Source organism: Cydia amplana, chromosome 11 (assembly GCF_948474715.1).
Source record: "Cydia amplana chromosome 11, ilCydAmpl1.1, whole genome shotgun sequence".
Classification (NCBI taxonomy): Eukaryota; Metazoa; Arthropoda; class Insecta; order Lepidoptera; family Tortricidae; genus Cydia; species Cydia amplana.
Window position 1 is genome coordinate 8,878,552 of NC_086079.1, and position 27,889 is coordinate 8,906,440.

A 27,889-nucleotide genomic window follows, 5' to 3' on the forward strand; every position below is an offset into this window, starting at 1 on the left:
CACCCTAATGAGTTTGACAATGTTGTCTTGTATTTTTATCGCAAAATGTAATAATTGTGGCTTCCTGGTGAAACAATATTCCACAATTAGAAATTCTTTCACTCCCACAACCTTTAACGCAACATATTTTCACCATTTTTAGGAAATTTTGCATTCACGTGTTTTGATAACATGTCATGACGATATTGACGATAGGGATACCAATTAACATTCAAAGTTTCTACAATGTCTACCACACCAAAATTAATGTTTTTTTTTTGTTGTCCACATGCTTGGTTAAATCAGTTAATAATATTGACATCATACTTATTTACAAATTTCTTAAAAGATATCAGAACCTTACTCTGAATATAGCATTTAAATAATATAAGAAGTTATTTAATTTGAGTAGTATATTGATATAAATACTACCACAATGGTATATTTTTAACATTGGCAACACGTGCGAGTGAGACACCGCGACCCACCTTTGCTATCTCAAGTGGACCGTTTTTTCTAGTCTGGTACGAACGTCTTTCTAGCTCGGTGATAAAGTTCAATTTAATATGGCAAAAAAAGTGACAGTGCAGTCCATCTTATAAGTCCATGGTTAAAGTACATTTTCTATCACTAAAACATCTAAACACCGCAAAAAAATTACAAATTTAAAAGTGGAGTAGTAAATTTTCGTCTATATTTACTTTTTAAACAGTGCATTATTTACGCGGCGCTTTAAAATTTTAAATAAAATGTATATATATATATATATACATTTTATATATATATATATATATATATATATATATATATATATATTAACAGTAAAGTCTGATGCGCAATGAAATTGAAGTTATGTATTCATCAAATAAATATATGGGTGATGTCCTCCTTATTTTGTAAGTATTCACTTCAGAACCTACACTTTGACACGAGTTCAAAAATTAAAATGGAAGACAAATCGTTGATTTGACACAAATATCTGAATATATTTTCTGTAAAAATGCACTTTGGAACCAAAAGCTTCATAACGTGTGAATAACTGATGCATTGTGTACAAAGCTGGATAACTTTGGTTTAAAAGCGGCATAGAAGCTTTGGACAGCCTCTATACAAGTGTTATTTAGCGATTCAATGTGTGGGCACACACTTATACAGCTATTACATTACTGTTATGCAGTAATAAGCGGCGTGGGCACTCCCACTTTGTTCCCAAACCTTCTGTATAACGTCTGTACAAGCGCTTATACAGACGTTATACAGCTACCTTATTCAGCTTACAATACGGAATGCTCTATTATTCAAACAATATTCAGCTACTTTTGTGTTACTTGGGTGTCGAAAATTTAATTTTTGATAGGTACAAGCTTTTGTTTCAACGGGCAACTAATACCTACTTTTTCGCATTTTTGTTTTGTGTCTGGTAGATAGTTGTACAATATAATATGGGTGAATTTAAACATTTTAGTTGAATCCCAAAAAAATTACGCTTTACTACCCATGCAAAGCCGGGGCGGAGTGAGTCGCTAGTAGTTAAATAAAAACTTGTAAAAATGTTTACAGACATGAGTCCAAGAAAAAAGAAGCTGGTGGAAAGACTAAAAAAGACAAGGTGCACCCTAGCGTCGTTACGAAAAAGTGCGACCGTGATTGAAAATATCGAATCGCCGGCTTTGAAAGAAATTATAATAAATGCCAGCAAAAACCAATCCCGGAAGCCAACTGGACGACGGTGGACCACAAAAAACAAAATTTCTTGCTTGGCGATTCTGAAAAGATCTGCCAAAACATATAGATATTTGAGGCATATTATTCCTCTACCGAGCGTCAAAACGTTGCAAAACGTCTTAAAAAAAATACCTATGGAACCAGGGCTCAACAAATCGGTTTTAGATCATTTAGTAATGGCAGGCCAACATAAAAACGAAAAAGAAAAAGTTTGTGCCTTATTATTTGATGAAATCGCGTTAAAACCAAGGCTCCTATATAATTCATCTACCGGAAATGTAGAAGGTTTCCGAGATTTTGGATCTACTGAAAGATCAAGTGATATTGCTGACCATGCTTTGGTATTTATGCTCCAAGGAATATACCGAAAATTCAAGCAACCTATAGCATTTTACTTTGTGAAAGGAACTATTTCCACTGAAAAATTGTCGGTACTGATAAAAGAGATAATAACTGCCGTAAATGCTACTGGGCACAAGGTACTGGCTACGGTCTGTGATCAAGGACCTACAAATATGGGCGCCATAAAATTGTTGAAAAAATTTTCCGTACCTTCAAGCGTGTTACAAAACTCATTCTTTTTAGATGGGGAGGAAATATTTACTCTATATGATATACCACATCTGTTTAAATCGCTGCGAAACAATTTTCTGAACAATGGAGTTTTGTCTTGGAATGGAAAAAAGGCAAAGTGGTCTCACCTCAGGTTGGTCGAGGAAAAAAATAGAAACTTCCTATATTTATCAAAGGTCAGTCCTGTGCATGTCTTCCCGAAATACAGGGCAAAAATGAGAGTTAAATATGCTGCCCAAATGTTGAGCAACACAGTAGCCGCTGTCCTAAAACTGCTGTCCCAAGCTGAAAGGGATGAAAGACAAGCTGCTGAGCTGTTAGAAACCGCTGAAGTGGTACAGGAACTTGACCGGTTGTTTGACTTTACCAATGGACCATCATCCGCAGAAGACATAAAAAAAGGTTTGCGACAAAATGTTTCGCAAAAAACGACTCATTTGGAAGAGTGGGCGGCACTTGAAGGAAAGTTAAAAACAGCCAAATTTCTTAATACATTTGGAACTGTCGCCACAAACGTTAAGTGTATCCAAGGTTACTTGATGTCATTACAATCTCTAAGAGGGATTTGGCTGAAAACCAGAGCAATGGGATTCAAATACTTAAACTTACGCCAGTTAAACCAAGATTCTCTGGAGAACTTATTTGGCGTAATACGACAACAGAGTCCAACAAATAGCAACCCTACTTGCACACATTTTATGGCAGCCCTGAAGACTGCAGTTGTCACTGGGCTGACGGCCCCCCATAGTGCAGGATCAAACTGTCAAAAAGATAGGAATATGCTGCTGACAGACTTTCACAATTTGGTGTTTGGATCTCATGAGTCGAAACCTTCCTCGAGTGAGAATCCTCAATCGACTGAAAATCCACAAGCCTCCATTGATGCTGAGAATGGTGATGATTTAAGCGACGAGGAAATCCCCGTGTTAAGTCTACCGGAAGGGCCGGAAACTAACGAAATCGAAGAGGAATTAGTATCTATAGAGAACCAATCAGTTGTATACGTCAGCGGTTATTTAGCGTCACGAATTACCAAAGTGCACGAATGCGACCAATGCCGCAACACTTTGACTGTCACCCCAGATCTAGACGACATAAAAAATGATGACACGTACAGTTATATACGTCTAAGAGAGTGGTGGGGCGAAAAACAATCCCTAACATACCCCTCAAAGAATTTATGTTGTCTAGTAAAACGTGCTACGGAAATAATGGAAACCGATATTTGCACAAGTCTCCATAGAATAGACGTATTTGTTTATGCTGTGACTTTATTCAATACCGGATGTGACACCACATGGTTCGATTGCGCGTTACACAAGACCTTTGTTTTCGACAACATCTTCTCCACTATGGCCCACCTATTTATACGACGCCAATGTCAACGACTTAATCAAAGTTTGGCATCCCGAGAAGAAGCGTTATCGGATGCTATTAAAATGGCACAACAGCAAGGCAAAGCCAAATAGCCACGCATACATAAGGCTTTCCAGGTACCCATAAAAACTGAAAAAAAAAGAGTAACAGGTTAATTTTATCTTTAAATCATGACATCTATATTCAGGTTATAATGTTAATATAATTTTTAAAGGATATTCTGTTTTCAGTTGCTGCGGTAAGCGCGGCAAGACGGGCCATAAGTCTGCGGAGCTTCAATCGAGCGGAGGCGTCCAGAGATGCGACCGCGGCGGCTACCTGCCCTCGGCTTCAGGCCTGGGACACTAAAAGAATTGATTTGTAGGGAGACACGAAGCAACGTAGAGTTTGGGGAAATGAGCCGAAGCAGCAAGTACCCAATACGGCTCCCGCGATTCGGTATGTACGGCGCGAGCCAGCAAAGACCATGAGGAGGTGGAGGGAAATGTCCCCAACTACTATATTTATAGCGAACTCAAGAAGGAAACTCAGCCTCCATTGCGGATCATCCGTGGTCCACAAAGGAGCCGGTCACAAGCCCGGGTAAATGAGGAGTGCACATGGTCGTGTTGTCGTCGTTGAGGGGAAACTCAACATGGCAACACGCCCTAAAGCTATCAATAATTTATTTTAAAAAGGACAAAAAATTTACTTTAAGACAAAAAAAAGAATTACTTACTCAAATCGGACTACGGATGTCGGAGTAATCGGTGAACGTACCTACATAGAAAAAAAATAGCCACAACCGAATACAGAACCTCCTCCTTCTATGAAATTGAAGTTGGTTAAAATAGTTCTTTACCTATAGATGACAGGAAAACCTGAAATGTGCAGTCAAGCATGAGTCGGACGTAATGTACGGAACCCTTGTCCGACTCGCACTTGACCGGTTTTTAAGCTTCCAAATAAAAAAAAATCGCAGCTGAACAAAATGGGTTTTCAAAGTAACATTTTACTCCTAGGGATAAAGTAATCGTATGAAATCCCATTTTATTCCGATGCTCTAACATTTTAAATCCTGCATATAAATTAATAGACCATACACGGTGTAACATGAGTAAACCGAATAATTTTAACAGCGTATTCCTGATCATATTTAGAAACAAAAATGTCCTATAAACTTTTTTTTAAAAACGCCTAGATTCAGAGATAATATTAATTTCAAAATAAACAAGTTTTTGTTGTTACATAATGTAAAAGGCCTTTTTGATGGTGATGTTGCTGCTATGGGACGTAGTCTAAATATCGTCGGTATACTTCTAAAACATGATAACTACCTGAAACATAGTTTCGAGAAATCGCGAGTTGAAAGTTTGGTCCTCAAATAAGGGAATTTAGAAACCCGTTTTGACTAATTTACTTTCACACTTAAAATTTTTGGATATTAAAATTGTCTATTAATTGATAAAAGTGATATTTTTAAACCGAAAAATATAAAATATTGGCCGACAAAAACATGGCATGTGTTAGTTATCATGTTTTACCTGTATAAAAAATGAACTGATTTTGGTGTATTTGTTTATAATCATATAAAAATAATTATATATAATTTAAAAAAAAGACAGTGATAAAAAATACTAGTTCACACGATATTATAAGCAAATTCTAAACACTAACGTAGAAATAAAAAGTAATAAATTACATGCAACGTGTAATTATTTACATGTAAACAGTTATAAGTGATTCTAATATTACTTTTCTCTCCTTTATTGAAGAATCATATGACAATACACTCCTTATTAACTAAATTACTTCAAAAAATTATGATACTGATATTGTTAGCGTTTACCGAGCATACTTAAATCAGTCTTAAGTGAATTTAATATTATTTAGTTGTATAATAGATCGTGTATTGAAAGAAATGCCTATAGGTAAATAATAATGAATAATGTTATGATATTTTACCAGTTACTCTAACTAGGTTCTAATTAATAACTACACTAATAACGGTAATTATAACTACATTCAGACAAAACATGTTAACGTTACTTTATATATTTTGCATGACCAGTTTTACGAGATATGTTGTTTTAAATACCCTTATTATTTTTTACGTGTACACTATATTTAATTTCCTGTCTGTTAGTACTTTTTTACACTCTATAACTTTGTAAATAATAAACATAAAAAAAAAATCACATATATATTTAAAACAATAAAATGTGAACAAAACTATATAAACAACTCATTTTTGACCATTTTGTCAGTTATCATGTTTTGGAAGTACACCGACGATATCTTTATTGATAGATGTCAAAAAGTGACAAGTAACACTTTGCAAAAAGAAGGTTTTACGAAAAAAAACATGTAAAAATCAATTTAAGTAACAAATTTACCAATAAGATTTATTATTTATGTACAAATACATTCAAAAATTTTAAAAAACAAACCAAAAAAAATTTTTTTTGGCGAAATTGACCTAAACTCGTGTTACATTCTTTCCTTCTTTTGACCTCAGAAATGCGTGGTTAAAATTATTCGGTTTCCTCATGTTACACCGTGTATATAAGGAAACCATTCGTTCAACCAGACAAATATAGTTGGTAATAGTAGATTGTACAACAAGGGCATAAAAGTGACATAAAATTATAAAAATGAAAGGGCATAAAATTGTAAAAATGGACATTTATAGCCCTTGTTGTACACTCTGCTTTTCACTACGATTGCGAGGAAAATAAATTATATTTTTCACGGCAATTTACACCATGAAATTGTCGTAAAGCGAAAGAACATAATACATATCCAATTCCCGCCAACTAACTTTTTTTTTATTTTCAACATGTGATCAGAGTTTCTGACGCTTGGTTTTCTGCCAAGTCAAACATTTCGGAGCATTTTTGAACGATAATCGATTCCTATTTTATGTGATTTACTAAATTTAATGACGGAAAATACGGATTTCAAATAAATTGTAGCAAAAATAAAATAATATAACAAGTTTTGTCATCTACACAATTTTATTGCTCAGTAAAATTGTGCAATAAGTTTTAACTGTTTGGCTGTTGAGACCGATTAGAAGAAAATCACCTATCAATCAAAGAAAAGACCTTAGTCTTAGAAGAAAATTTTACTTTTATGCTCTTAACTGCAAAACGTAATTCAAGACCAAAACAAAAAAAGTAAGAAATGTTGTCACTTTTTTACTAGCGCGTCTTGTTGCAGCCCTTGTCTCCTGATTTTAAACTGAAGTATTGGCTGCTGAAGTTTTTCTCTTGGTGTGCCTTGATGGGGATCGTATACCACGTCGGACACACAAATACTTCCGAAGCCACATTCGTTCGGTTCCGAGTTACCTCAAGATCGATGGACGTTAAGGCCAGTTATCTTTTACCTACTCACATACTACTTATTTATTTTATTATAGTAATAGTAAAGTAGTATAGTAAAGGCAACCATCATGGGACATTTAATGCAGGCCACACACGTAACGATAAATCGTAGCGATAAAACTGTGCAGTCCGATTTGCGCAGTTTTATCTGCCGTGTGTATGACAAATCGTTGTCGATTATCGTTGATCGGTGGCAGTTGCAAATTAAAGGCTTGCTACACGGTCGCCGACAAGCCTTCTAACCGTCTGACCTTGGTATGTCCTTAGTCAGTTTTGGTCAAATTTTGTTGGTAACAACTCTCTACACGGTCCGGGACCGGCCAAGGCCACGCGGTCTGGGGGCTTGTCGGCGACCGTGTAGCAAGGGCTTTATATCAGAAAAATCGTTGTCGATGCGTTTGCACAGTTTTATCGTTGCGTATGGATGGCGATCGTTCATTTCGGCAGTACTTCACGTCGCTCGCTTGTGTGCGCACGTTCGTTCCTCAAGTAAATAATGAAAATATAATTTTGAGTATTTGTGATATTTCCCTGATACATGTAAAAGTTCTACCGCTTAGCGTGTTAAAAGATGAATGTCCTATCAGTCTTTCCTGATTCAGGCGTGTTGTATCAAAGATACTGCAATTAGTTTCCACATACTTAACAAATTAAAACTAGGTTTTTTCTCCAGTCATCGACACCAAAGCTCCAGTAATGGAACCCCGGTAATGGACGTGAATCCAGTAATAGGCCCCCTAGAATGGACATACCCTATCAGTATAAGATATTGGAATAGGGAATAAGTATTTGGCAAAAAACTAGTTATTAGTTATTTTTGGTATAAGCTTTTATGTAAGAATGTATTTGTCTTTCCACAGCCGACTAATACTCATCGAGACAATTCTAACAAGCCCAAACACAATTAGGTGGCGTTTATCACAGAGTTCACATGGCCACCTCCTGTCTCCATCATGAGATCAGGTCAATGTTATCATAATATTGCATTGTCATCCGATTTGCATACGTATCCAAAATTTCAACTCAATCGGAAATCCGAAAGTGGCTCAAATTAGTTAATCGGCTCCAATGCTACCTATTTTGGATTTTTCCGCGGATGTACCTGGTACCTCATGAAGTTTACCATCGCCGGAAAGCTAATTGCTGACTGTAATTCACCCTCCTAAAGTTTTGGACTCATCTAGATCAAAGTTTTGGTTTACTACTGTCACTACTGACTACCAAAGAGTTCATATAGGTATCCACTTCTTATCATCAGTTCAGCTTGATATATGGTACCTACCAAATTAATGAAATTGATTTAGGTAGTTTAACAAAAATACCCAAGACTGAACTAAAGGTAGGCTGAAATCAACTTATAAAAAAATTATTATATTTTTAGTCCGTATCGCGTTACATTCCATGCTTGATACGTTCACGACAGCACGGTCATAGTATGATACTGCATGGATGGGTAGAGCCTTTACGTATTTTTAGTCACTCGCGCGACGGGTTTCCGAAAGCTCCATCATCATCATATCAGCTGAAAAACGTTCACTGATGGACAAAGGCCTCCCTCAACGATCTCCACAGCGGCCGGGCACACGCCGACCCCATGCAACTCCATCTTGTAGAGGACCTTCCCACGCTGCGTCTTCCGGTCCGTGGTTCCTAGAGCATATACTTGTAGGTCTCCATTTTTAAGTAGGTAGGTACTAATAACAGAGGCAAGCAGAGGTCACGTTCACGATGGCCCAGCGCCGCGTCCTTAATGCACGCGCTGCGTAGGTAGTACGCGACACGGCGCGTAGGTACCTACTACGCTCGTATAATAATACCTCTATAATTATGCGGATTATTTAATTTCAGCTTCAATACCAGCGAAACGCAGGGGCCTTGCTGACGAACTACCTGTTGGATCTAGGGATACTCTAGTTCTTGCTTCTGATAATCGAAAAACGAAGAAAAGGCTGGTAAGTCAATACGGTTTTGTTACTCATATTAAAAAACCGGGCAAGTGCGAGTCGGACTCGCGCACGAAGGGTAAAAAGCAAAAAAAAACGGTCACCCATCCAAGTACTGACCACGCGACGTCCGACGTTGCTTAACTTTGTTGTCCCATACAACTTAATCTTTAATTTTATTGCCCCATTTAAATCTTTATTTTATTCTGTTTTTAATATTTGTTGTTATAGCGGCAACAGAAATACATCATCTGTGAAAATTTCAACTGTCTAGCTATCACGGTTCGTGAGATACAGCCTGGTGACAGACAGACGGACGGACGGACAGCGAAGTCTTAGTAATATAGGGTGCCGTTTTACCCTTTGGGTACGGAACCCTAGGGTCCCGTTTTACCCTTTGGGTACGGAACCCTAGGGTCCCGTTTTACCCTTTGGGTACGGAACCCTAAAAATAAGTTTATCTCTCAGTAGTTTGAAGCATTAATTCCAAAGTTCATATTTATGCACAGCATATTATTATCTCATCTTCGGTTTAAAGGATGTATACGGCGGAATGGTACCAAATAATACTTTTTAATATTAGCCTGCATAATACATACCATTGCTTAAAACAAACCTAATTTCATCCACTTGGTAAAAGGTTCTCATACATCTTTTAATTTTTCCGCGGATGTAGTATTATGTTTGCATTGTACGAATAATGCATTTACGAGACCAAAGATTTCTACGGAGTTTCTTTAAAATTAATTTGGACTTGTTACAGATTACACTACAACGAAGAATGAATTGCTGAAGAAGCTCCAGAAAGTGTAATCGACTTTACTTTATTCAGCTTTTTGCCATCTTAAAACCATAGCTAGGAGTACAGAGGGAAGTAGGATATAAATAGTAAGCCTAATTCATAACTGCCATAACGAAAACTACTTAGAACACAGTTATAGGATTATTTGTATCTTGTTGAAAATGAACATATTTTACATGTCAAGATATTAGGTACATTTTATTCACAAAAAGATTGTCACATAGGTATATTTATATATTTATTTAAAAAACACAAGACAATAACAGTGACATAATCTAAACTAAAACAATGAGCATTAAAGTAATAAGTCCTCGCTGTATCACAATACTTATTCATGGCACGTATTTAACCGGTCAACTAATTAATTGAATTTGAGTAGTTTAAAAAAATAGAAATGGGTACTAAAATTAATAGATTGGCAACAAAAACTGAGCCTTAAAATATATCAATATGAGACAACATTTAATGCCGTTGCAGCTTTTGTTTATTTTTAAGCAGGTACCAAATATTTATTTGGCAACTGAATTATTATATTGGAGACCATTTATGAAGCACATTTTAAAAAGAAAACGGCTATCTATTAATTAAAAAATTAAGTTCTTTTAAAATATTTTGTCTGGTCACTACACGATCCTGTTTTCTTTTCAAAATGTGCTTCATAAATAGTCTCCAATATAATAATTCAGTTGCAAATAAATATTTGGTACCTGCCTAAAAATAAACAAAAGCTGTAATGGTATTAAAATGTTGTCTCATATTATATATTTTAAGGCTCCGTTTTTGTTGCCTAACTATTAATTTTAGTACCCATTTCTATTGTTTTAAACGTAGGTCAGGAAATGAATGCTCAAAAAACGTTGTAGAGGGAAATGCTAGGAACACAATTTTTGACTCCGTAACTTTGTTTGGACTAGTTAGGAGGTGAACATATCAAAAGTCCCCGGCTGTAGCCCCAGTGCTGGGGGGTAGAGGGGGGTAAGAAGGTCGGATTTTTCGATTTTTCATTGATATCTTGGAATGTCTTGGAAACTTTGCGTCTTAGCGACATGAATACTAAGACAAACCGAAAGCTTGTAAAATTAGTTACAAGCTTTATCCAGTCAAGTTTTTCGATATCTTGAATAGTTTTTGAGATACCCGCTCTTGAAAGTTTATTCAGGGATTTTAATTTTATCTTGATATCTACATCAGTGAAGCTGTTAGGCCATGTTTGGTATCATTTTCGTATAAATCGGGGGTGCTGAATTTTATTTTTGTTGGGTGGTCCACCACCATTCCTAAGAAAAAACTTTCAAGAGCGGATATCTCAAAAACTATTCAAGATATCGAAAAACTTGACTGAATAAAACTTGTAACAAATTTTATCAGCTTTTGGTGTTTCTTAGTAGTCATTTCGCTAAGACGCAAAGTTTCCAAGATATAAGTGAAAAACCGAAAAATGAGACCTTTTTTGCCCCCTCTACCCCCCCAGCACCGCGGCTACGGCCGGGGACTTTTGATATGTTCACCTCCTAACTAGTCCAAACAAAGTTACGGAGTCAAAAATTGTGTTCCTAGCTTTTCCCTCTATAACTTCTTATTGCTTGCCCTACCTACCCAAATTCGATTAATTAGTTGACCAGTTAAATACGTGCCTTTTGTTTTATTCGTATTAACTTGGTGATTGTACTTATGTAGCCATTCTGTGTCAGGGGTTAATAAGGGTCACATCACACAGTCCACAGCAGATCCGGCTTAAAGTTACCTACCTAGGCATATATAATTTCGATTCTTAAGTGTGTTAGGTATATATAATTCGGTTAGTTCCTACTTCCCTCCTACAGTTATATTTTTGTTTACCTTATCCTATTTAAATATATTAAATTCTAAGATTGGGTAAAAAATCTTTAGACCAAAATATTTGATTTTGTAACGAGCACAGTGTATCCGTTTTTAAATTCTACCTGAATATATTTTGTACAGTTCAGTGTGTAAAAATATAGGTACAGCATAATTATTTGTACATTCAGTATTCAAATTGTGCAATAAGAACAAATATGTATATACCAAGTATCAACTTAAGAAATTAATAAACTTTGTTATAAACTCACTGGTGTTTTATTTTCTACGATAAAAAAAATGTATGAGTAGGAGAGGAGTAGGATTATCAAGCGGACGGTTTTTATCGGTTTAGGAAGTCACTATTATCGATTTTTCGCAGCACTACTTTCTGTCATGTCGGTTATTATCGTTTCGAGAACTCACTATTATTGATTTTTCGCAGCACTACTTTCCATAAACTAATTGTCATTTGGCTTAAAGGTCTCGTAACCAGGCCATAAAATCCCAGAAAAAAAACTTTTCATTATGTTGGTATGAATGGAACTCCGACGATAAACGTCAAACCAAACCGTTTGACAAGTACTGTCAAATAATTACGTACTATGGAGTTCCGTCTCTTAGAACGTAGTGATTATATGCTCTTTGGGTATGTGTTTGGCGAAATCATTCAAATATTCGTTGTGTTTTGTAAAGAACGGGAAAAACATGGTGAAACCTTACAAAACCGGTGTGTGGGAGTTACTTTTCCGCATGACGAATAATTTTACACTAGTAAAAAATCAGCACGAGGCGATTTAAGCTCAAAAACGACAATGTTTACAAAATTTGGAATTGATGACGGGTAAGTGGAATGAAAAATCTTAATACTTGCACCGTATCAAAGCGAATTAAGTAGATACAGAGTGTTCTCTTCATAGTCAGGTTTTGAACTCGCTTAAAAAATAATATCGTCGCCGGGGCCTTTCGTTCCTGACTAATATACTAGATGGCGTTACTGAGCAGGATGAAGTTAGACATTTTTAGTGTCATCTATTGCCAAGTCGATGAATTTCGGAGTCAAACTATACATGTAGGCGTAACCTGTAAGCATACATTTGTGTCGAGCTCGACCTTAGACAAAACTACCATTGTCTGCGTCTCTTTATTTCAACTTAATCTTTTCTCTATTATTTTGTGTTGTAATAATCTAATAATGTAACATGGCATATCTTCAAGACAATACAACGCCATTAATACTATGGTGGTCACCATCCTCTCGTGCATTCTACGATATCTGGGCTATAACAGCTAATTACACCTTAGTAACCCTGGCCGCAGACGTTCGGAATTTTCATTCGGTTTCCGTACGAAATGACAGGTAGGAACGGGACGTCGTGGGGACGTCGCTCTAAAAATGCAATTCGCAATTTCCGAAGCTCGATGTTCGCGGTAAGGTAGTTCGGTGTGTCACATTATAAACCATATTTGTTTTTAATGTATGTTGTATATCTGGGGGCACGGCAGTGCCCCCACCAAGTCGAACAAAACAAAGAGGCACGGCCGTACCATCCTTTTCTCGAAGCGATTCAGGCCAATTTCTACGTCCTGTAATTTTGTTCTGGCTGAAGCTAGAACCCTGAATTTTCAGTGACATATAGGGCTTAACATGCTTTAGATATATTCTCAAAAACATTAAATCTGAACTTGTAGTTTAAGAATTATTGTACGTCAATGTTCATTAGTTTCGACACTGACACACTCACTCACTCACCTAATTTTAAACATAAGTAGTTTTCAGCTTATCAAGCCATAGAAAACCTAAAAATATTGCAATATCAGTCACGTTTTAAAGATCTAAGAACTGCATAAGTAAGTTTGTAATCCCATATAAACATAATTATGCTATTTGTTGCAGTTCCTACAAATAGTAGGTAAAGTAAAGGTACACTACGATGTACGAGTATGAATGAAGATGTGTTTAGTTATGATATATGTGTAATACATAGTATGGGTATGAGTACCCGAAAAGAAGGACTGCCTACAAAAAGAGATGAGATCCCATCAAAAACAGTACATGTAAAAAGGTGCAAGTCTCGCAACGCTTCCACTACAAAGAAGTTTTGAGATGTAATGTGAAACCAAGTCGGTTATTTTAATCAGTGCCAGGGGGTGTCAAAACCGTATCAATAAGATATCTTTAATTTCTAATACATATAATGACTTGGCAATCGTACATAATGCTTTACTCGTACCGTACTCGTAAATATGTGTAATGCTCAAATTGCAATTCGCGCTAGCGTTATGTTCAATTAGAATTATTTTTAATAGGTGACGATGATCCTTATGTCATTATGCAGCCGTGCGTTATGCCCATTATGCAGCCGTATTTTTAATGTATTTTTATTGTTAATGTATATTTCGTTTTTCCGACAGCCAAAGTTCGCATATTGCGGGCAATTTCTCTGTCAATCTAATTACGCCTTAATGGGAGTAAAAGAGAAAAATGTCCGCAATTTGCGAACTACGGTTTTTGCGGTCGACCCTCTCTCTGTACCTATTTACCGCTAGGCCGTTGCGAATATTACAAACGCTCAGTGCTGCAGTGATTTTGGTGAAGCCAAATGTCACATTCTCCCAATATTATTTATCAACATTTAGTATTTATGTCTACATATTAATAGTGACATCTATTGTTGGAATTAAATTTATTTAACCATAATACACAACTTACATTTTTCATAGACGGTATAAGTATGGTAGAAATTTCACAAGTATCAAGACTATTTTAATCCATTTTCTGTGGTGTTATCACATAGGTACTGTTTTTTAAAACTTTTACTTTTTATCGAGCGCTGCAGACTTTTCTTGGTCTTACTTCTAGGTTATATACAAAGGCTGAAATAAATGTAGGCGATAATATAAATAAAGAATATTTATTTTTCTATAAACACATTATTCCTTTTATATCTTCATTGGCTCACATCATATAAATCGCGGATCGCATTGGGCTTTCGTCAACGAAGTCGTGTGCGTGGATGGAAAAGAGTTGAGCGGAGAACCGCGGGGCGACGCGAGACGAACCGCCCAGCGCGCGCGGGTCCTTAGCTAAACATTTGTGCATTAGGTTTTTGGTATTATTTTAATCTCTAAATCACATTTGGACACTAATATACATGTATAACTACGTTCAACAAGTGTCAATATTGAGCAGTACGAGGTGGGCCGCGGATAGACGCGGCGCGCAGCCTGCGTCACGCGGGCCCGTAGACGCAATCGCCGCGGCGAGCGGTGGCAGGCGTCTCCTCGCCGGGCAGCACGGCGGCGCGGCGCCACTGGTCGCGCACGCGCTCCACGTGCCGCAGCACGCGCACTACGTTCATGCCGGCCAGCTTGCGCACGTCCTCCTCGCTCCACGCCGGGTCGCGCAGCAGCTCGGCCAGCAGGTGCGGGTACCGCGACACGTCCTCCAGCCCCTCGGGCGGCGCGTCGATGCCGTCGTAACCGGCGCCCAGCCCCACGTGCTCGACGCCCGCCACGCTCCGCACGTGATTTATATGCGCCACGACGTCTTCCACTGTCGCTCGCTCACCACACGTCACCAGTTTCGCATAGAAATTAATCATAACCACTCCACCGTTCTCGGCGATTTTGCGTAGCAAATCATCTGGGACGTTTCTCGTCGAATTACACAATGCTGCTGCTCCCGAATGAGAAAACACAACAGGCGCTTTCGATGTCTCCAGAGCATCTCGAGCTGTTTCTTCGCCCGCATGTGACAAATCGACGATCATGCCCAACCTATTCATTTCGCGTACTACAGCTTTACCGAATTCAGTAAGCCCGCCCGATGTCCCAGCTGCTCGAGCCCACCGTGTATCGCACGTGTGAGTTACGGTTAAATAGCGAGCTCCAAGTTGATAGAAGGCGCGGAGAACTGCTAAAGAATCGCCAAGTGCGTGTCCGCCTTCTACACCAATTAAAGAAGCTATCCGGCCTTCTCGATGTGCTTCCAGCAATTCCGTGGCATCAGTAACAAGAGCGAGGTGAGCGCCATTCATCTCTACAATGCGTTTGATAACATCCATCTGCTCGAGAGCGAGTTGCACAGCATCTCGATCCCGCGCACCGCACGGCACGTACGCCGACCAAAACTGAGCGCCGACCTGGCCGAGCCTCAGGCGCGGAATGTCCGTGTGCGACCAGCGCGACCGCGCCCACGGCTCGAGGCCCTCGAGTCCAGCACTCAAGTTGAAATCACCGATTTTGTTGTGCAAAAATTTTCGAACATTCCAAGCTAAATCGTTATGACCGTCGACAAGTGGTGAGTCACGCAACATGCGACGTATGGTGGTCATTCTCTGCTCGGGCGTGGCACGGCCGCCGCCGCCCAACGCTAGCGGCAGGGCCAGCGCGGCGCCGAGCGCAGCTAGCACGACCAGCGCCGCGAGCGCGATACGCCAGCGCGGGCGCCGTGGCGTGGGCTTTTCGTCGGAGCTGCCCGAGGCCGAGGCGGACAGCGAGTCCGGCGCCCAGCGCCCGCACCGCTCCGCCACGTCCGGCAGCGGACCGGAGAACGTCATGCCCTCCGGAACTGCCGCCTGGAACAAACAAAAACATAATCATATCACTTCGTGTCGCAAGAAAACGCGAGATTTAATTAATTTAATTTGTGCGAGTTAAGCAGACACGGAGGCTCTTAATTTCTAACCTTGTATCATTTATCTTCATCAAGTCTTACAAATTGCTTAATTTTGTAGGCAGCTTTGTTAACATATTATTGTTTTACATGCACGACTCATTATGGTTCTTGTGCCTTCGTTCCGCGGCGCGAATCCTGATTAAATGTAATCTCGCTTGCGTACCTACGTTGACAATGGATTGGAATAACTGACGTATTTAAGTAATGATATTAAAAATGAAAACAAAATGCGAATAGGTACCTAACATTATTTGTACCGATGCGTAACTTTTTTGTTTTGTGTGTATGAACGGAGAGTTTTTTGGCGTTTAGTGTTTACTGAAACACTGGTTAACAACCAAACCAAGTAAACCTTAAATACCTAAGTGGCTTGGCCGTTTCGAATGAATCTGTATGAGTTGCGAATTAGGTACCTATTCGCACATGTAATATCGTACAACGTTTTACAGTACATTTATGACCCTTTAAATTTTCTAATTATCGCACTAGTGCGGTAAAGTAGCACCCTTCGGTCGTGTTTTAATTTATCGCCACTCGTTGCAATTTTCCTATTTTTCGGACTTGTATCGTATCGTATTGTAGGTACTATTTATACAGAACGAAGGCAACCTAAGCTGGCACGTCACTAGTTTACTTTAAGTCAAAGTTTGGTCAGGTTTAATATCGAAACCGTAACCCTAACTTTCCCCAAAACCATGTCGAAACCGAAACTAGTAGTTCGATCGGCCGTCACTGGTTCTCTATCCTTAACTGAAGCACCTATCTAATTACCTACGTCGGTACATAAGCCGGCTTTATTACGGGACGGACGAGAAAAATATACCCCGAAAAGCAATATCCACCCTCCTCCTATAATGTAAAAGCAGCTTTATGCTACAAAAACACAACATTGGCTAGGAAGTCGATTCGAACAAGTTTGATCTCATTTTGACGACCGGTCTGGTCTTGTTGGTAGATACCTTTCAGTTCAGACCCTCTGCCTATGAAGCCGATAGTCCTGGGCTGGGTCATTTATTTGTGTGATGAACACAGATAGGTATTTGTTCCCGAGTCATGGGTATTTTCTACCCATCTTAAGTACTTGCATACTATATATAATATACCTATATCGTTGTCTGAGTAGTCTACTCACAACACATGCCTTCCTGAGCTTAGTGTGGGGCTTAGTCAATTTTGTGTAGGGCGAAGCGAAGTTTTTAGATTCATTCAACTTGTACACACGGCTGGCTAGGGGCACGTCTCGCCATTTTGATGTTTTTAAACTAAACTATCGGAGAATACTTTTTTTACGCAATAACGTAAGTAAATAGGTTCTTATTTCAATGAAATTAGGTAAACGTGTAGTTTAGGGCATTATATTTTATTTATTAAATTATATGAGCACGGCACTATCCTCTTAATGACAAATATCTGGGTGACCGAGCTTCGCTCGGAAAACATATAAAAACTCGAAAATACGCGTTTTCCCAGAGATAAGACCTAGCTAGATCGATTTTTCGCCCCCGAAAACCCCCATATAGCAAATTTCATCGAAATCGTTAGAGCCGTTTCCGAGATCCCCGAAACATATATATATATAAACAAGAATTGCTCGTTTAAAGGTATTAGATAGATAGATAAAGATCAATACCTATTTAAAGTCAGATATACAATACAGAAAGATCACATTTTTAAAGTTCAAATGCCGCTTTAATGTTCTTCTTAAGTCCATGCTTGAACATAAAAGGTATTGGAAAAAGTTGCAATTGTTATCAAGCGTGACAATAATTTACCGCGTGTTCAATTATGCAGAAGGCACAGCACGGGGTAGGAAGGTGGCGACAGAGGGTGGCAGGGGCGAGCGGCCCGAATAGCCTCTGACCCATTTACAGAGCGAACTGGCTCAGTCACTGGGACTTCAGTATCCTATTAGGCCCTCATTACACTGCTCATATTTTGTACTTAGTGGCTATATAATTATTCTGGATGAAAATGTCACGTAAAAAGCTCTATGAGTGTGATAATGACGCACTTTGAAGTTTTACATAGTATTAATTAATGAGAAGCGATCTTTCTTAATTTTTGTTTCATAATTTAACTACGAGACCTAAAATGTTCTTTAGAAGGAACTTAAAATCACACTATAAATGTGGATACATTATAGCATAATCCTTTATTAATTAATTTCCACTCAGTGATGTATGTTAATACCGTTAGCGTGCATATTATAACATAAGAAGTAGGTATCTCAGAAACCGTTTTTGTCTGTCTGTCTTTCTGTCCGACCCCCTCCCCCCCCCCTTTATCTCCGAAACTAGTGGGTCTAAAATTTTGGAAAAAATACACAAATAGTTCTTTACCTTTAGATGACAGGAAAACTTATAATTAGAAATCTACAGTCAAGCCTATAAACCTATTAGGACTTAATTATGTACGTAGTTTTTGATCCGACCCTTACGGGTTTTTTATAGACATTTCATTCACGTTCCACATAAAAAATACATTTTATTAAATTATACAACGGGACTTAATCGCGTATCTAAGTTTTAAGATTTACCTCCGACGTTTCGAGGACGGCGTTGTCCCCGTGATCTTAAAACTTAGATACGCGATTAAGTCCCGTTGTATTATTTAATAATGTGTAAAAGTCGTGAAAGTTTAAATCAGTGTTAAAAAATACATTGTTAAAAATTGGGTAATGTACGGAACCCTTGGAGTTGGAACGCGAGTCCGACTCGCACTTGACCGGTTTTTTAAATCTTAAATTAAAATCACCCCTCGATTTCGAGAATGGCATACAATTTGACTAAAAAACGCTTTGAACGGTTTAATGACAGCCACAATAACGCGTTTAAAGCCCCCTCCACACTTGTACGCGCACAAGATTCAAGCACATAGTCTGGAGGGGGCTTAAAATGTAGCGATTTTCAGAGGCAATATTACCTAAGGAAAGTGTAAACGGAGTAACGGGCCTAAGTTGATTGTGCTCGCGCCCGCTCGCAGCATAGCAATGCCTTGACCTATAAACTCGTGATCCTGCAGGGAACATTTTATCAGGCACATATTGTGGGAAAAATTGCAAATGAACGCAAGGCGAATAGGATTATAAAGTTACCGTTTATTAGTTTACATGTATCAAAATACGTTTATATTTAAAGTAGGTAATTAGTAGGTATTATAGTACTAGTTAACAAATTAATAATATTTTTATTGCAGTTATAACAAAGTAGGTACATATATATAAGTATAAAAAAGGTGGTACTAGTTGTAAAGTATATATTTTATCGTAATCAATAGTTAGGTACAGATTATTCCTGAATAGTCATTTCTCTTACGAATTTATACAATATAATTTATTGTAGACACTCAAAATAAAGCGTAATATTTGTTTTCACCACACCAGCGGGTAAAGGTTCTCTTAATTGTTTAAAATTGATGAGAAAGTTGCATTGTTATCCGCATGTGGGGCAAAGTAATCAGATGCAAATTTTGAGTTGTTTCCTTATGTTAGCTGGTAGATTTAACTTTTAAATGATAAATATTTAATGGTATTCATTTGGATTTCTTTTGGTTTGATTTTGTTTGATGTTTTACAGTTCATATTTTCTTCGGGTTGGCGAGGTGAAAAATTTTGTGTTTCACTCCGGGGCAAAATTTGTTTACTTAACCCTCGCAATGTTCAAGATTCCGCTTTACGAACCACTCGCTACGCTCGTGGTTAAATTTTGGAATCTTTCGCTTGCTCGGGTATCAATTTAATTATTAGCACGAGCGGTTAAACAACAACTTTGACCCTTGCAAAACGAATAACTATTAACCTCAGTAGCTAGAACAGGCGTACTTTGCTGTTAGCAACCGCTTTATACCTACACTAAAAATCCGTTTATTGTGTGGTGGATGTTGTTCCTCAATCTACGAACAGAGCGGCAATTGACGTTCTCGAGGCTTCATGATACACATTTCCATTAACCACTTATGATTGACGAAATTAGTATTATCATGCCGCGATCAGAAAGGGATTAGAAATAACAGATTTCCATAAACTTACGTCAAAATCAATATGGATTGACAGCTATCTCAATCCCTTTCTAATCGCGATTCAGTAATATATCTAGGTTGGGGTCCACATGCAAAACAAAATGTTTTACTGTTTTATCTATCTATCTATCTATCTTATCTTATACCTTTAAACGAGCAATTCTTGCATATTTATTTATATTTCGGATTTCGGAAACGGCTCTAACGATTTCGATGAAATTTGCTATATGGGGATTTTCGGGGGCGAAAAATCGATCTAGCTAGGTCTTATCCCTGGGAAAACGCGCATTTTCGAGTTTTTATATGTTTTCCGAGCTTTGCTCGGTCTCCCAGATATTAATTATGTCAAACTCTAAACGTCTAAATAATGTTGTATGACACGGTCATACCTAATATACCTCTTCTTTGCTGTATCTTATTGCTAAGTTACTATTTATAAGCTGCGCATTTCCTCGGTATATCACTTCTAATAATATAAAAAGCCGTGAAGACATTGGGTCGAGTATAATAGCAGTAAAGTTAAGTTAGTAGTTAAGTACTGTATTGCGATAGAGGCACGGACGTGCCGCGAGTACGGCGCGCCACTAACTTTTGATTTGGATTCCCTCAGGAGCCACTGGACGTTTGAAGTTAATAACTGGGCTAACATGGGAACTTGCTTACTGTTGTATCGCTAATTAACTTGGTGTAATTAATTAAGGGGACGGTATATGACGTTTTCGATTTAGAGCTCACTTTGTGCAATCAATTTGTTCAAGAAATGTTTAATAACTGCATTAAATTATACGTAAATTTGTTCACGAAGAAGCCGTGTACCGGCTCTTCACGGCATAATATTTTTTATTTGCTGTAATTCTCTACAAATCGACACTAAAAGTATCCAAAAATCAAAATATGGAATTCCGTTTGAGCAACACGCATTACAGTTTTGCCTTTAACAGTAATTGAGTTGTTGTGTGATTTTGAAAGCTAGATAACTAAACTAGCAAATTATTATCTACTTATATTTTTACTCACAAATACAACACAGAAATTCAATCCCAAATGTAAACTTTCGTACAATTTCCATACATTGACGACATCACTCAAAATTCTTCTTCGAGTCAGATGGCCGCTGGCCTTGGATCGAAGCAGACGTGTACTTCGTCGTAGCTCGTTTTTGACATTATTTAGACATTTCATCATATACGCATACGAAAATGTATACCAGTAGATAAATTGTATTTCAAAAAATAGGGTAAATAAATTTATTTAAAATTTGATTTGTTGTTATTTACAGGTCGTAACGATCGAAAACAGCAGTAAACTATCCTAAAACAATACGATTACAATTGAATTTAAGTAACTTGTTCCTTCAAAACCCGCTTAAAATGAAAAAAGTTTAAAGACTCGTTTTACTGATTGGGATTGATTTTCATTATGCTGGTATCAATTTTGCGTCATTAAAAAAAAGTATATGACTTCTGTACGTCAATGACATTTGATGTCAATTGTAATCTTGTATTTACGTTAGAGAATATTATATATTCATTTAAATATTACTTACCTATTAATACGAAGCGTAATTCGTTTAATACCTGAAAGTCTTAGTGTCTACACCTACTTTGTTGCCGTTCGTTCCGTCTATATGTGTGCGATTACGTGCTGTTCTCAATAATCAAGAAACAAGCCATAATCTTCAAGAATAAAATAACAGCAAGACCAGCATTTAGTACTAACTAGTTTTTGCGGATTTGGAGACAAGAGATGAAGCTTACAGGCTAATACCGCTGCGGTCTGGTTATTGTTATGTGTATATATCGAGTATTATATAAATTTACTATAAAATAACAATGTTTTATTTCAATGACATTATGTGCGTAGGTATGTATGTTTCGATGATTATAAGAATTTTGTCCACACAATAATTGTGCAAAGCAGAGACTGCATCATGCTTTCTTTACGGTATAAGCGGTATGGTACCGTTATTATTTATCAATACCGGTTCGTTTTGAAGGTAAAACTATACCGGTTGAAATACAAAGTACGGTACCGGTATAAAATTACAGCAGGGACAACCATTTTTATAGGTGTACAGTCAGCTGCAGAGAAAAGGTACGACCAGATAGATAATTGTATGCAGGGGTGGTACCTTTTCTCTGCAGCTAGCTGTACCTAAACCATCATTGACCGAGCGTTGGCGAAGGTCTCCGTTTCAACTTGGGCAAAAATGCTTTCGTATGTCCGAAGTCTTCTCCTTTGCATATCACATTTCTCAACTGATTCTCGTGAAAATTTGGTAGTCCGATATAATTATTCGGTTTCTTTTTTTTTTGAACAATATAAAATAGGCAGAAATTGTCATAAAGGACTTAAGCGCCAGTAGGGTCTGTGACACTTAAGACCACTGCGATTATTAGGTACTTACTGGCCCCTATTTCACCACGACCACGGTGACAGGTGCGACAGTTGTCGACATCACTGTTGCTGACGTCACAGGCCTCCATAGGCTACGGTAACCGCTTACCATCGGACGGGCGAATTGCTTGTTTGCCACCAACATTTTAATAAATAAATAAACTCCATTATATTGCCACTAAAAAATTCTTATTTTGCGAAGCTAATGACAATTGTCACAAGAAACACGGCCACTGTATCGAAATTGCGACACAGAACTCATTTCCTGTCAAGACTTACCGAAAATTCTTTGAAAAATCTTGTGACAATTGTCACAAGATTTTTTCGCGAGAGAAATGTCTGTTTTATCCGATATAATAAAGTTTTTTTTTAATAATAGGTACAATGACGGTGGCAAACACGAATACGGCCCGCCCGATGGTAAGCGGTAACTGTATTATTAAATTGTACAACGGGACTTAATCGCGTATCTAAGTTTTAAGATTTACCTCCGACGTTTTGAGGACGGCGTTGTCCCCGTGGTCTCGGAGAAGACTGGCTTAAGTTGACATCAGCATCTTCTAACCGCGCGAGTTTTTCGAACTACCCGCACTTGGTCTTGTTTATCCGCTTGAACGTTTTGCGGTTCCGTTGTACAATTTAATAATGTGTAAAAATCGTGAAAGTTTAAATCAGTGTTAGCGGTAACTGTAGTCCATGGATGCCTATGGCGTCAATAACAGTGATGTTTTTGTCGTACCTGTCACCGTGGTGAAATAGGGGCCAGATTACGCCGCGCCGCGTGGAACGTGAGGTGCATTGGGGTAAATGCATACCATTCACTCAAGGAAAATAATCTCCCTTATAAGATCACTCGTGTGTCTGCCATTTTGTTAAAGCCAATTTTCACCGTAACTACTGGACTAGTTCAATTGAAATTTAGTACACATATGTCAAGTAAGGAAGTAGTAAGTCGGTGATCCGAAGATGAGTAACGTAAATAAATGAACTTTTAACTTTGCGGCGATTTTTGGTATCATGTGACATATCAGATATAATACATAATTATAAGTAGGTGAGCAAAAATGTACCATAACCTAACTCAGAATTGTATTACATAAATACATATACAAAAAATAGTTCAACGCCAAAAGATTAATGGAAGACCTATGTCCTATAATAGGTGAGTTGGTCTTAAACAAAAAATATGCAATAAAAATTTGTAACTGTGGAACCCATAGTGAATCCTACTCGTACATGATCGGTTTTTATATTATGTACCTATAAGATATTTTCTACTTTATACTTTATAAGTGTACCTACATAATATTTACTTATAAGCAGTTGTCACGTAAAATATTTGTAGATTTTTTTGGAAGTATGTGTCACATCATCATCATCTTCCTCGCGTTGTCCCGGCATTTTGACACGGCTCAAGGGAGCCTGGGGTCCGCTTGGCAATTAATCCCATAAATTGGCGTGGGCACTAATTTTTATGAAAGCGACTGCCATCTGACCTTCCAACCCATAGGGGGTAAACTAGGCTCTTATTGGGATTAGTCCGGTTTTTTCACGATGTTTTCCTTCACCGAAAAGCGACTGGTAAATATCAAATGATATTTCGTACATAAGTTCCGAAAAACTCATTGGTACGAGCCGGAATTGCAATTCGCACGCTCTTACCGCTAGGCCTCAAGCGATTTTTTTGAAGTATGTATAGCACAAAAAAATATTTAGAAATGTAACATTTAAGGTAGGTAATTAAAATACGGTATAAACATATAAAGAAATAAGATTTCTTTGAATGGTCTACAATCGACTCTGTCGGTAAAGTAGAAGTTTACTTAACAAGACCGACAGATGGCGCTGCCATCGGCATCGCTGCACTATCGGTAAAACAGTATTTGTTTTGAGAAAGATGGCGAATGTACTATCGTGAGGTTATAAAACCGGAGAGTGAAATACAACAAATTAAATAGTTTGAAGTGCAAAGTGGGAATCGACATGCCAATTAATAGACTTTAAATGTCGTTTCTTTGTTTTCAGGTATGTTTTTAGTGTGTTTAAGGCTAAATAAGTTTAGTTTCAAAATGTAAACGTTTGGTTAAATAAAACCTTTGTTTTCAGAGCAACACAATACGTTTATTTTTGGTGGATTCCTAACAATTCCTGAGTATTGTCTTATAAAACGACATTTCTAGTAAAAACAAAAACATGGAAAAGTTAAGATTTACGTTCGAGGTACTAGCGACGGGCTCGGAAGGAAAAACAAATACAATATGTATAACCTCAATCGAGGTACCTGACGGTCGTGTGTTTGAAGTTCCTGACGATCTGAAACCTGCTAGTAAACACACTGGTATTACGACTACGGATGTATTCACTAAAGTAAAAAACTCATTGAAAAAAAGACATCAAACACGGAAATTATGGATCCCACTAACTGAAGAATTGAGAAAAATCTACTTGGACATAGGTGAAAATGTACAGTTTGGGGATCAATATTTGGACGAAATTATAAGTGAAACGAAACACTCAAGTAATAATACTAATACTAATAATACAGAACATGTAAGTAAAAACTTAGGGAAAATAGCTGAACGGTTTTTACTGGAGAAATTTTCTGGAAAAACAACAAATGTTGAACAGTGGATTAAGGAATTTGAGAATGAATGTAAAAGGTTTGAAATGGTGCAGGATACAAAAAAAATTGAAATGTTAAAACATCTAATGGATAAACAGTGCCTAGATTGGTACAACAGCATGGTGATAAAATTTACCATAGATTCAGACTGGACAATTTGGAAAAATAATCTGTGTGAGTCATATGGAAATAAAGGCTGGTCCCAGATAAAATACGCATTCACATTTAAATACCAAGCGGGTTCACTAATAGAATATGCCACTAAGAAGGAAAGACTACTCCTAGAGGTAAACAAACAGACTGACTCGCAGACCATGATTCATCTCATCGTAATGGGCTTACCAGATTTCATAATGGACAAGATTGATAAGGGAAAAATATCTTCCACCACAAGTCTTTACAATGAACTTGGAAAATATGAGCATACAATAAATAAAAAGACTTACTATAAAACGAAAAGAAACACCTTCGACACAAAAGTAGGAGCTGATAAGATCAAACCCTGCAAAATATGTGAAAAATTAAACAAAGGTGCCCGTTTCCATCCCGAAGAAAAATGCTGGTTTAAGCAAACAGGGGATGAGTACAAAAAAAATAAAATAAATGTAAACAATGTCGTGCTAGATGTTGAATTGACTGATGATGATCAAAAAAACGCGTAATTACACCATTGATTAAAGTCAAACTTATATTAAACGATAAATTAGAAGTATTGGGTATATATGACCCAGGCTCTAACGTGTCTCTAGTTAATTCAAAATTATTGAAACTGAAGAAATCAGCAAGAAAAAAATATGATAAAAATGCAAAATTAGTAACAATTAATGGTGTAAGAAGGGCAAAAGGTTTGACAAATTTGAAAATAAAAATTATGGAAATAGAAAAACATATGGATGTGTACATAGTGGATGGAAAAGAATTTAAGTACGACTTCCTCATAGGACTAGACATAATAAAAGAGTTTAAGTTAGCTCAAGATGAAAACCTGGAAATCAGTCAAAAACCAGAAAGGCTGTCAATAGAAAAAGAAAAACATAAAAAAATTGCTTCCGCAGTTCTCAGTGACAAAATAGATTTAATCTCTGTGAATTATAATGAACACATGAAAGAAGAGTTTAACACAGATATGAGTCATTTAAATGAAAAGCAAAAATGTGAAATAAATAAACTTATCGAAAAATATAAATCAAGCTTTGCGAAGGATAAATATGATATCGGAACAGTGAGAGACTATGAAGCCCGAATAGACTTGCTAGTGGATACATATTGTAGTAAACGCCCTTACAAATGTTCTATACAAGATAAGAAAGAAATTGAAGAACAAATTGGAAAATTACTTCAGAAGAATCTTATAGAGGAATCATACAGTCCGTTTGCTGCACCAGTGACCCTAGTTTTTAAAAAAGAAGACAACAGAAGATCCAGACTATGCATTGACTTCAGAGATTTAAATAAAATAGTTGTTCCGCAAGCTCAGCCATTTCCGTTAATTGAGGACTTAGTAATAAAGACAAGAAACTGCAAATTTTTCTCAACACTGGATATTAACTCGGCATTCTGGTCCATCCCGCTACGGATTGAAGATAGAAAGAAAACTGGTTTTGTCACACAAGAAGGCCATTATCAGTGGACCTGCTTACCGTATGGATTAAAGACCTCGTCGGCTATATTTCAAAGAATATTAAGTAACATACTAAGAAAACATGGATTAACAGAATTTACCGTTAATTATATAGATGATATCTTAGTCTTTTCAAATTCTTATACTGAACATATTAATCATTTGACGCAGTTATTAGAGGCAATAAGAAAAGAAGGTTTCCGACTAAAGTTCACTAAGTGTACATTTGCTTCAAGTTCAGTAAAATACCTTGGCCATGTAATACAGAATAACACAGTGCGACCAGTGGCAGATAATTTAATTTCAATAAGAGAATTCCCAACACCGAAAAATCAAAAAAACATCAGACAGTTTTTAGGAAAAATTAATTTTTATCGAGAATACATACCGAACAGCTCCAATATTTTGGAACCACTGCATAAGCTACTCAGGAAAAATCAGAAGTTTGTTTGGTCAGCGGAATGTCAAAATTCATTTGAAGAAGTAAAGAAATTAATGTGTTCGCAACCGATCCTGGAAATTTTTGATAAAGATTTACCAATTAAAATATACACTGATGCGTCATTAGAGGGAATTGGGGCAGTTATGAAACAGACACAGCCAAACGGAGAAGAAAAGCCAGTAGCGTACTTTTCAAAAAAACTAAATGAAGTTCAAAAAAGAAAAAAAGCTATATATTTAGAATGCTTGGCGATTAAAGAAGCCATAAAATATTGGCAATACTGGCTAATAGACAAGACATTCATAGTATACTCTGACCACAAGCCATTGGAAAATTTAAATATCAAATCTAGACCTGATGAAGACCTGGGAGAATTAACCTATTATTTATCACAATACAATTTTACAGTAAAATACGCACCAGGTAAAGATAATTTAGAGGCAGACTGCTTAAGCAGGAATCCAGTATTAGAAGCCAATGAAGATTTAGAAGAACAATTAAAAATAGTAAATTTAATAAATTT

At 37.3% G+C, this 27,889-nt stretch overlaps 1 protein-coding gene across 1 annotated transcript in view; it reads right to left on the reverse strand.

Moving 5' to 3' along the window:
- Positions 1 to 14,484: 14,484 nt before the first annotated feature.
- The window catches only part of LOC134651947 (dipeptidase 1-like), a 61,906-nt gene continuing 48,501 nt past the window's right edge, over positions 14,485 to 27,889 (reverse strand). The window contains exon 2 of the mRNA XM_063507079.1: positions 14,485 to 16,165. Coding sequence (XP_063363149.1) covers positions 14,819 to 16,165 — 1,347 coding nt within the window. The 3' untranslated portion in view covers positions 14,485 to 14,818. The remainder of the gene's footprint in view (positions 16,166 to 27,889) is intronic.